Source organism: Nesoenas mayeri (genome assembly GCF_963082525.1).
Source record: "Nesoenas mayeri genome assembly, chromosome: 1".
Classification (NCBI taxonomy): Eukaryota; Metazoa; Chordata; class Aves; order Columbiformes; family Columbidae; genus Nesoenas; species Nesoenas mayeri.
Window position 1 is genome coordinate 176,921,579 of NC_137541.1, and position 12,506 is coordinate 176,934,084.

Consider the following 12,506-nt stretch of genomic DNA (forward strand, 5'->3'; position numbering starts at 1 on the left):
AGAAGTAAAAAGGTTTGACTAAAATGACTTGGTGGGGTTTTTTTAAGTGACATAGCACACAAGGGTCGGCATGATCATAATCTTGATTAAAAAAATCTTACTACAAAATTTATGACTTGAAACCAATAATGTTTAATGCATGCATATGTAAATATATATTGCTCAGAAAGTATCAAGAGTTTCATAAATATTCATTTTCTTTTAAAAAATGAAAACATGACTTAATCTTGCAATATTTAAAAATATTTTTAGATTAAATCCTTTATGTTTAAAAGTACCTCTTTATCTCTCTTTCACAAATGGAACATGAAAAAAAGTTTTTCTGCATTTTATATCTGTAACTTTCCTCTAAGTATCTTCATTCCACTTTCCCATTTCTGTATAATATATACCAATCTTCTAGATTTCCTATCATCTAGAAAGGTTTATTTTCCTAATTAACTAATGATCTTTCTTCATTACATTCTTATTTCATATCTCTTCTCTGGTAGCAAAATCCCTTGGCTTCCACTCTTCCTATTTCCAAACTAAACTCTTACGTCTTTTCCTGACATTAAAGACACATGAAATGATTGAACTGTTTGATGACCTCTGAATGTTTACTGCCTTGTACACACCTCTTAAAAATGCGTATAAAATTCTAAAATACTTCCTTATAAATAATCTCTTTAATATTTTGTAACATGAAATTAAACAGTCACTTGCACAGGGGAAAGCTGTTCCAATGGTAAAAGTAGAAATGGGCTAAAGACTAGATTGGGCGTGTTAATATTTTGCTAATTAGCAGGATTTTAGGTTTGACCTATAATGTAAGTGTTTCCTCTCAAGGGTTGTCCTTTGACCTTTTCCTAAATGAAGAAACATTTTCTGAGCTGAGATGGGCAGTCAACTCAGACAGCGCCTGGTACATACAAGGACCCTGTATAACTGCAAGACTTATCCCCAAAGCATGCAGAGCAGTTACAATACTTTTGTTAAAGCCTTGAGGAAAAACTGAAATATGTACATGTTCTTCTATAATTGGAAAAAAAATACTGAAATTTCTACTCAATTTCATAGCATTTAATACGCAATTTTAGCTAATGTCTATGTTCCTTAATGAAAATAGCTAGTTTTACTAGAAATCAAAAAATTTGGATATAATAGAACTCTGAACAACCTACTTCTGTGACACAGCTGCAGAGACCTTCTCTTTCTACCGTTCTTTCACCTCTTTGACCTACTTTCCAACAAAAAGTTACAAGCATTCTCACGTGAGACAATATTTTCTCTCTTTAGAAATGCAATATTAATCTTCAAAATCTACAAAGAAATAATTCAGAACTCAAATGCTATTCACCTACCTAACAAGAATTATCTGTAAAAAAACAGGACTTTGAGAAGTTTCATTTAGAGTTATACCCCACTGTTCCACAAAGCAGCAGAGCTAAAACAGAGTAAACTGCTAAGAAAAAACATCAACATATTTAAACACTGGTTTGAACTGTTCTAGCAAGAATAAAGTAGTTAGGAAGAACATCTCTTTTTTTCTTTTTTTCAAACAGAAATTTTAGTAGTATGTTAATAGAAAAGGCCATCTTTTGCAGATCCATTTAACAACAACTTTCTAATGTATCAATTGCAAAAGTAGGAATATTGAATGTTCAAATAAATTATTTCTACTCGACATAATGTGATCATGATACTTACGTGACTGACTTTAAAGTGTGTCAGAACTTTCAGTTACAGGACTTTTTTAAAATAGTATGGTGAAACTAAAATAATATGAAATGATAGCACAGAAAAAGACTAGAGAATTTCAGAAGAGTAAACAATAAGCATCTTTTTTCTAGGTCTATTTATAGTGATATGCAAAAGCTGATCACAAAACACCTGACACTTTTCTCCTCTAACCTTTAGACATGTAAAATCTAGTGAACTCATGTCTGTTATGAAGACGCAGTTACTCTGCTAAAACCTTCCCAGGGGACTGTATCATATGCAAAAGTCTTGAATGCGCAGGACTTGTTAATCAATTGTTTAACATTCAAGCACAACCCTTTCACAAATAGAAACGCCCAAATAACAGCAAATGTTACTTTGTCAATAGGAGTGAATGAAGAAAACCTGGAGATGAATTTCTGTGGTCTGGCCTGATCTTTAAAAAACTGAAAGGAATCTAAAGCTTCTTTAATCAAAGAAATTAAGCCATGAGGGATGTTGTTCATAGATTATCTATTGAAGCTGCTGTTCCTTGCTTCTACTTCTTGCCTCACCTCCAACAAACCATTAGCTAATGTTCCCAGAAAACTAATAGTTCCTACAGGGTAGTAACAAAGTATTAATTTGGCATTTAAGAGGGAGATTTGTTGCACTACTCTGTTAAACAGCAAGATGCATTAACCCAGTCATCATCATTGTAACCAGGTGTTTGGGAACATGGTCTGCAAAAAATCCATTTCAAAATTAATGACAAGGCTTCTGTCATCTGCTGGGTCGTTTTAAGATGACGACTAGCATTTCTCAGTTTGAAACTACCACTCAGTTATTTTATTCCTTTTAGTTTTTGTATGTGATGACCCAAGACGACTCTGCAGAACCAGCTGCATTCTCTTGCTCAAGAAACTGGCAGGACCTGCTGCAATTCAAAATCCCAGCCAAGACAATCTGAAAAGCACTGTTCCATGCACAATAGTATTTAAGTCATGCTGTTTCCTATAGCTCTCCAATGGATTTTATCATGTTTAATATTGTGGTTAAACTCAAAGACAGCAGACCTTCCCAATTTGGTGGCAATGATTTGGGTTTCTTTTTCCAACTTGAACTACATTTTTGTTTGACTTTATGGAAGCATGTCTTTGAAACAGCTACCCCCAGAGCATGTTCAGTCTTGTATTGGCCAACAGATTAAAAAATTAGTAGGACATTAGTAATACATTTGCACACACTTCATGTCATGGAGTGAATTTCCAATTACTCAAGAGCTTTGTCAAGTTATATAAGTATCAATAGAATTCTTTCTAAAACGTAGCAGCACTGAGGAACTAGAACATGAGCTCACGTTTCTGTTGAAACAAAATAAATACAAGCTGAGGAGGATTAAAATATTAACAAAGAAGTGGCAAAAAAACCCCAAACATTCTGCTATTGCTTTCACTCCAAATTTACAGGATTAAAGGACTGAAACAAAAATAGCTATTTTTTTATTATTTTCTAAATGCATGAGATCTACTATTATTCTTCTCTCTTATTTAAAGAGATGCTATTAACAAAAAAACCCAAGTGTCCTAATATGTCACCAATGCTAACATAATACAACAACAAAAATAAGTTTCATTTTCGTGATATTCACAATTTACAGTGACTGAAATTCAATTTTAGAAGTAAAGCTGCATAATAAACATGACTATTTCTCAATTCAGATCTGAATTCAGTGCATTGTGTTTGTTGAAAACATGGCTACTAAATGGTAAATTCCAAATGTTACAGATTCCCTTTAACTCCAAAAGGTCAGATTCTTTCTTTCCTCCCAAGTTCCCTGACCCCCAGATATTTTAAAAAATTCTCTGAACAAGAAATTAAACAAATATTTTTTTAAAAATTATATTATATTGCATTATCAACTTATTTTGAACCTGTAACTTATTTTGAGAGTATATATGATAATGGAGTAAAAGAAGAAAAAGACTGCTAAAATTCTGGTTTACCTTAAGCACAAACAATAAAGTGGGAGGAAAAACAGATACTAAAATCTGAAAGCACAGAAATGCCCTGTTCCTTTATCTCTGCGGCTGGGTCCCTACGAGTTTGGGTGTGTGTCCTGCTCGTGATAAACGGTTAGTCTCCACTGAAGTCCTATTTCTTCTGAGGGACATTTGGGTGAAGAGTTCACATGAGACAGTAAGAAAACCTCTGCGCAAGGCAATTGTTTGCAAACCCTCCTACAAGAGCCAGCACCTGTTCTGTTACTTAAGTCCTGCAGACAACACTGATACAGAGAATAGAATGGTAACTGTGGCTAAATTAGGTGGGATGCTCAAGATGTAGAGTGAGCAAAGGCAAGAGTCGATGTGATACTGATGTTATACGGCATCATTCAAATCACCACAAGAGTACGGTCTGTATTTATGGGATGCATATGAAGAAGATAACTCATAAACGAGTTTGTTGAGAAAACAGAGAAAGCACTCTGGTCAAAAGTCCCTGATTGGAAGCTAGAAAAGCTCAATCCACACAGGTAACAGCTGATGGATGAAATACAGGTCCATTATGTCTTACAAATAGCTACTAGTAAACAAATTTTTATAGCTCTCTGCACGGCAAGAAAGGCATAATATTATACGGCAGTTAGAAGCTGAGTATAGAAAATTCAGGTTAGAGATGAAAAATTGTGGGTTTTTTAGAATGATGATCTTTAATTCCTGAAAGAATTACCCTTGGAGTAGGAATAATTCACCACGTCTAAAACAAAACTGCATATCTAAATATTTATTTCAGTCAAAGCCTAACTTCTGGAGCAAGAAGCAGAGACTACAGCCCTTGACTTTCTCCCTTCTCCTGAAGTGGCCCTATTAACAGGCTACACAACCGTGCTACCTCCCACTTGCTTTTTCTGTGATCCCATTAATCATAGAATCATAGAATATACTGAGTTGGAAGGAACCCACAAAGATCATCGAGGCCAACCCCTGTCCCTGCATATGACAACCCCACAGTTCACACCATGCGTCTGACAGTGTTGTCCAATCTCTTCTTGAATACCAACACTCTTGGGGCTGTGACACCTCCCTGGGGAGCCTGTTCCAGTGCTCCACCATCCTCTGGGTGAAGAACCTTTTCCTCATGTCCAACCTAAACCTCTCCTGGCACATTTTCCTGACATTCCCTCGGGTTCTGTCCTTGGTCACTAAAGAGAAGAGTTCAATACCCGCTCTTCCACCAGTTTGTTGCACACAAGGTTCATTTTAACAGAAAGAACATGAAATGTCCACCTCAAGTACTGCCTGTCTCTTGGAAGGGTTGAAGAGGTAATTCTGCACTATCTGAAACTCAAAAGGTTCTGACATTCTATGTCCTGGGTCAATACTGTAAGCAAAATCTTTGCTATGTCTCCTACCACCTACTTTTTTTAACTATAAATAAACAAATAATTAAGAAGTTGATATTTGCTTGAGTCTTTAAAAGACACAGATATGTCTTTGACTTTAGATGCTGAGCAGATGGAAGCACCAGCCTGTTCTCAGTCCCTAAGAACTGAACAGAAAGAAAGTATCTGGAATATGCCCGGTTCTCGTCATTTTTGTCCATTATTTTTTAATTCTATACTCAGAGCTCTTGGCACTGTTTTGCTCTCCCTGATAATCCTTGTGCTTACTTATTTAAGCTGGCAAAGATAGATGTATTGTTTTTCATAATAATAATGAAAAAAAGAGTAATGGAAAATGTCTTTTGTGTTCAGTAGCAGAAATAATCCAAGTGCAAGCAAGAGCAGCTAGTTGACAGCACTACTATTTTTGTTATCTCTCAGAGTCAGCAGGTTTCACTCTACAACCAGAACTCAAACTACTTAATTTTAACACAAGAATACCTTTCACAGGTGTCACCAACCATTCACAGTTAAAATTAAATAAATAATTCTGCAGTGTAAAGCTACAGGTTTGTTTCAATTCTTTGCAATTCATTTAAATTATATTTACTATATGCTACGTGTTATAATTAAAGAACTATCAGGCCACAGAGTCAGCTATTTAATACTTTTGACCGCTGTACGTACTTAAAATAATTTTTCATTAATTCTGAAAAAAGAGATAACACAAGAAACCTCACAAGACACCACTGACAGGGCGAAGACTAACATTTTACTTTCTTACAGCTAATTTATACTTCTTAAAAAATCAAATTAAAAAAAAAAAAAAAAACCAACAAAAAGCTTAATGTACTGTCTTATCTCTAGAAGGGAATAGAAGTATCTCCTAAACAAAATAGGAAGGTATTTTGATTCATAAATATTTTTCTACTTGGTCTAAATCCAACTATGAAAAGGTACAAAAATCAAAGATAACTTAAACAACTATTCTGCAGTTCCTGTTCACTGATGGACCCACCTAGCCTGGTTACTGCAAACCCAGAACTGAATTTAAAAATTCTCAACAGTACTGAGGTTTCAGGGGCAATTAGAAACACTAGATAAGAAAAACTAGGAGGGATGCACAGAGAAAAGCAAATAAATCCTCTGTGTGCTTGAAAAGAAATACATCATCTTGTCAGCCACTCCCCAAATCACATAAGCAGTTTTTGAAGAAAATATGGCATAGCACAGAACTAAAAAATATTTATCTCAGTTCAGTAAATGTGGCTTATTATTTTGCTTCTACATGGACCCTCAGTCATTTAGAAGAAATCACAATGTGTCTGAAGGGCGCAGAAGCCTAATGCTTGCGATAATGATAAATACGGCCATTCCAGGTAATCATATGCTCCTGTTCATGTGCATCAGTGTAAGAGCAGGGGTGTCCTTATTTATTCCAAACCACTATCCCTATACAAAGGTTATCTCTCTGAATATGTGAAAAACAAACTGGCATTTTATAGACTATATGGGACAGCAAGAGGCCAGAAATACTGCAGAACAATCAATCTTCTATATTGAATGGAGGCTGTACTACACTACATATAAATGCAGAAAAACCTGCCCGTCTAAGCCCTCCTTAGTTACTACACAGAAAAATCAATGAAGGGACCTTATTCTCGGCTATGTAACATTACATATTTTAGTTGTTTCTAGCTGTTTCCCTGATATGTCTTTCATTTCTGATCACTACTTTTTCAATACTAAGAGAACTACATGTCTCTACCAGTAACAACTGACAAGACCAAATGAAATGAAAAAGGTGCTAGTAATATATATACACATACACACTGCATTCTGCAAACACTTGGAGGAAGACTTCATGGCAAAAGAGTTCACAAGTGGTAATCACTGCAGACATCACTCTGCTAACACTGTTAACACATCACTTCAGTTTGCATAGAACTTAAGACAACTAATCATTACAAATTTAAATGAGATTATTTTCAGCCATAGAGGCATAAAAATGCCAGAAAAATAAGACAACTAGTCATTACGAATTTAAATGAGATTATTTTCAACCACAGAGGCATAAAAACGCCAGAAAAATAACACTTTCAATAAATGATTTTTAAGATGTGTTTGAATTTGTCAGACTGCACAGGTTCTCTGAGACTTGTCAAAGAAAAAAAACGCACTTTAAAGAGACAAAAAGCCTGTAATTCAGTGTATGCCTATGTATTTCTTGAGAAATCCATTTGAAGTAGACTCTGCAAGATAAAAATAAAACCTGTCATAGAAACAGAGGCACAGTCCTACGGGCAACACACATTCAGTTAGGAAAATTAAAAACTAAGAAAACTCAACTGAGCAACTGCTGTAAAGCCCACTGACTTCTGAATAACAGAAAGTACAAGAACGCTCATTATTATTTCTTTAGAAGGAAAAAAATAAAAAGACACGCTAAAAAATCTCTTCAAAAAGAAAAATCAGAATACTTTCCAAACTCTTCAAAAATGCTAGCAATTTTTCTTTCAGAAAAGCACAACTCAGAAATAGCACATCACATTGCATATCGATCATCCAGAGAATGCTAAAATAACCAACAGTATAAAAACACACAAAACCAGAAACCCTGAGTGTCATATTAGGAAATACACCAGAACTTTTCGCAACTGAAGGAGTACAAAGCCTTTACAAAGCTTTCATTGAATTATGTTTTTCTTCTTATGACATTTATTTAAAAGGGAAAAATATATAAAAAATGTATTTATCTTTAATACACAATATTGAAGATTATAAATTCTCTCTCTCTCAATATATATATTACATCCTAATTAACAATTTATTTTGCTCACAGAGCACTACGCTTTATTACACGACAGTATGTTGGCTATGTACATGTACTAAACTCAAAGGATCACAGAATTTACCCTAAGCAAACACTACTACTCAGCAATATTATTTTAAAAGAATCAATTTGTTAATTTCACAATTTTTGGTAAATTACTATTACTTACTTACTATATACTTACTATAAAATTACCGACAATAAGAAAGGAATATGTCCCACAGAGATAACTTCTATTATTTTTCCTTTAAATGTCTTCCCTAATCTCTCAATGTAAGTACAAAACTTACTCAAAAACCCCCACAATGTTCATAATGTAAAACAAAAACATTACGACTGTTTTCATTTCTGTTCATTGTAAAAATCTAACTCATTTTTGGTAAGCAAAATGATTTGCCAAAAGTTCCATCTCAAGCATAATTCCCTACATGTGCTTTTGAAAATGTGATTAGATTGATTACCTGAACAATTTACAAAATTATATCAGCTAATGCAGAATGCTTACATATTTGAAAGATATATTCTTTTAAATTTCTTACAAATGCAGTGGAGACTCATGGTATAAATACTCAATCTACAACTAGCTGCATTTCATAAAGATTGTGGCTACTCACCATAAACAAACTATGAACAACACACATAAGAAACTCTACTATAACTTTTTTGTTCACTTCCTGCAAACTGTTTCAGTAAGACCTAGACCCAATTAAAATAAAAAACAATATGTAGCTATTTAAAAATCACTTATGTTGCAGGCCAAAAAAGACACTGTTGCAATGAAACTCAGCCTAGGTACAGCAACAATATAGCATTTGCTATCCAAAGAACTGTAAGTTATCACATTAATAAGCAAATGCCTTTCTGTTCATGGTTAAACTTTAGCACGGCACAAAAATGTTTAGTGAACTCTAAAATGGCTCACAGTGCATCTAACTCTACCAGCAGCAGCAAAAGAATCCTGGGGTTGCCAGCAGGTTCATTAACTCCTGAGCCCATATGTAGAGGCAAGTATTCTAGGACAAAATGTGTCTTTTTTTCTTTGCTGCCCTCTCCTCTTTTTGGATAAAGGCACCCACTACACAGCTCCAAAAACTGAATTTCTCGACTGCTGTGTTGTCTTTCACCTGATCATGTTGCTACCAGCTGCAAAAAATGTGCAAACATATTAATGCAAAATTCTATACTGCTTATGCAAGTAGCAACTGTAAATGTACAGCTACAAAGCTCCAAAAGATCTAACAAAAATAAGTCTTGAAAAAAACACCATGCATTTAATGGAAAGCAGATAATTCTAATAATTCTCACAGAAGACTGAGGTTTTGATGCACGGAGAGAGTCTATACGGCTTTGTGTTTTCACTGCTAATTCAATAATGACTCTCAAACCCAACTAACCTTAAATTCACTGCTATAGCAAAAAAGAGGAAAATATTTACACATTTTTAATACAAATTAGCTACAAACAAAAATAATACATCCAAAAAAAGATGTCTCACTCAACTAACCAGAGTTATAGGGATGTTCTACTTGATTTCAGATGCAGGTGCCTATTGACATTACAGCTGTTTGTACCTTTCCCAGCAGGGTAACCTGTTCACTTCCATTTACTACAAGCTTATTTTCCACTTTTCCATACTCCTTTCTTTTTCCACAAAGCAAGAGTCCACTATTAGGAGTCAAAGACTATTTTGGAACTGAAGTTATAAAAATAATTACACGCAAATGTAGCCATTCCTTAGAAAATTCCAAAATATCGAACAGTTCACATAAATTAGTATGACCTTATTTCAGCCTTTATGAAAAGTGTCTTTTTATAGGGATAAAAACATTGCAAGTCCATCACAAAACCTTAACGTTAAAATAATGGAAGCAAATATTTTCATTTCATGTTGGTCACTGGAACACCCCCAAGGCCACAGCCAAAAGAGAAAATTATCTCAATTTATTACTCAGCTTACAGTGGGTTTTACCTCAATATTACAGCAGCCTCTAGAGACCTTAGGATTTACGGAGTTTCTTCTAATGCATCTGTCTGTTAAATTACTGAATGATTTAGACCTAAAGAGACACCCTGGTGCACAGACTACATTCTTGTATGGCTTCCTAAGAAATTAACTAGGAGATAACTTGAAGAAAAATCCCACATTTTTCACATTTATTCTGAGGGACTGACTTCCCTCTTTCTAAAAATCTTAACTTTTCCCTCAGTCCTTGCAGTTATTAAACAGGAAAACCTGGAGAAAACAGTTGTTCAATATTCTACAGCACTCCCAAATATATTATTTTCCCCTCCAGAGAGAGTGAATACAAAAATAATTAAGGTCACCACAATTACTAAACTCTTAATTGGGCAGCACACAAAAACATGCTGTTTATAAACTGAGGAATGAGGACTGTGAGGCCTTTCTCTTTCTTTACTTCTGAACAATATGTAAGTTCATTGAAGTCGGAAGATCATTTATCAAATCAAACTAACAAACTGGGATTTATGCCACCTTATTTCAGAATTACTGACTTTTAGACATCTAAGCCTGAAACAAACACCCTAAGCTATTCTACAATCAAGACAGAAGTACAAAGCACCACGGTGTGATTTGTTCGATGTTTCTTCAAAGGAGAGGAAGAGCTCTCTAGCGCTCCTTGTTTTTACAGCTGACTGTGGAAGAAGTTCTAGGAACCACCTTTAGATGACAAGTTAGGAAAAACAATTCCACCAACACTGTCCAATCTTGGTTCCAGAAACATTAAATTCAATAACTTACCCTCTACTGTTAGAGTACCCATTTTGGATTCCAGAAAATCAAACAATGTGCTTGGTGCAGATGGTCTGGAGTTTCCAAGCTCTTCTTCATCTTCAGGCCGTACTCGGCCTCGGCCCTTCCCTTTACCTGTAAACATCAAGTCATTTGTGAGTGAGGAATAAATAAGAGTGTATGCACTTTTAAATTTCACTTATAAAATGTTTGTATTTTCTATCTTTAAAACATTTTACCACGGACAAAATAGATACAGCTATTTTTCATTTAAGGATACTCAAATCTGTTACTTCAAATTCAAAAATTTTGACAAGAATACAATACATAGAGGCCTTTTCTAAGTATTTGCTTTCAAGTTTGCAATGCATTCTAACTTGCAGGAGAAAAAACATGCAGATATGCCCTTCTATAACTACATTAGCAATCCATCACACACAAATTCCTTCACTCATAAATGCCAGTTCAAAGAATTTCTTTGCAAGTTTTACCTCTAGGTGGTGGTCCCTGAATGGTTTTCTGTTTACTGCTGTTCAGAAGAAAATTTAAAGCCGCCTCTAGACTGTTATTGTTATCCATAAGTGCCTGTCTTGCTGCTTCTTTGCTGAAACCCATCTCTGTTATGTGTTTTAGAGCCTTTTCATCAACCTGAAATGAAAGATATTCACAGACCTAATAATAAAATGCAAGAGAGATTCCATAAAAACACCAGATTTGACTTTAATTTCTCATTAATTTTTAATTGAAACACCATTTCGTATTTCATTGATGATATCAGTTTTATATAAAATCTTTACATATTATCTTTCTTAGGTACAAACAATTAGCTAGTATGGGGTTTTTTTAATATTATTATTATGATTTTTAATTAATAAGTTTTCAGTTCTAATATTATGTGGTTTCAAGCACAAATTGCCCTAGTCTACCTCTTTCTTTGCTGTACACTGGAACAGTATGACAGACTGTAATATACTTTCTCTAAGATGAAAACTGAAACAAATCTCTCAGAATAATACTCGCATAAAAACGAGCCATTGTTGCTATTTATAGATAAAGACACCCTTCCACAACTTTTACAGACAATACAAAACCCAGTTATACACTTCTTAAAAATGGAGAAAATATAATCAGTAAAGGTTCTGTAGAAGAAAGGAAAGAAATACACTTGCACAGAAATACATGCTTTCTTATTCTAAACTGTATAGAACATGAAAACAAAAGGGCAAAGCAGGAATCACAGAACATTAAGTACAGAAAATAACCTTACATCTGCACAGTGCTTCAACACAGTCAAGTGAGAACTGTCTCTTCCAGTGCATACAGACCTACATGCACTGAACATGAAATGGGACTGGGCCATCTGTCCTTCCCCATCCCATATGCAACCAAAATGATGCCAGTTACCCACCTACTGCAGTAGCTGTAACCAAATACATTCTAGAGTCTCATGAACATAACATTTTACCTACAGGTTCCAAAATAGCCATATTGTGACACCCCCCCCAAGAAAAAAAAAAACAAACCATCCAGACCCAATGGAACCTAACCTCTATGATACAGAAGCCCCTTTCTGTCCCACTGCTTAAAAGAACTTTTATTGCTAGAATGATTTCAATTACAACTGTATGAGAGTTGTATGACAAATAACATTTAACCCTTCCTCTCCTCTGTTTTCCAGTCTTACGGTGTAATGGGCAAGACATGACTTTGCAGTGCTTGGCGACAACTCCCACATACTCAGCAAAGTTAACTCCAATGCTATCATCCAGCATTCTTCATTCCTCAGCTCAACAATATTCTTAATTTAACTGTCCAAACTGACTAAGTAAAGGAATAGCAATTTAAAAGATCAATGG

At 34.8% G+C, this 12,506-nt stretch overlaps 1 protein-coding gene across 3 annotated transcripts in view; it reads right to left on the minus strand.

Moving 5' to 3' along the window:
• TDRD3 (tudor domain containing 3) overlaps positions 1–12,506 on the minus strand; it is a 101,880-nt gene that overhangs the window by 28,331 nt on the left and 61,043 nt on the right. For all 3 annotated transcript variants that reach the window (XM_080363702.1, XM_080363704.1, XM_080363703.1), the window contains exons 9-10: positions 11,142–11,298; positions 10,660–10,785 (exon numbers count right to left, since the gene is read on the minus strand). In XM_080363702.1, coding sequence (XP_080219828.1) covers positions 10,660–10,785; positions 11,142–11,298 — 283 coding nt within the window. The remainder of the gene's footprint in view (positions 1–10,659; positions 10,786–11,141; positions 11,299–12,506) is intronic.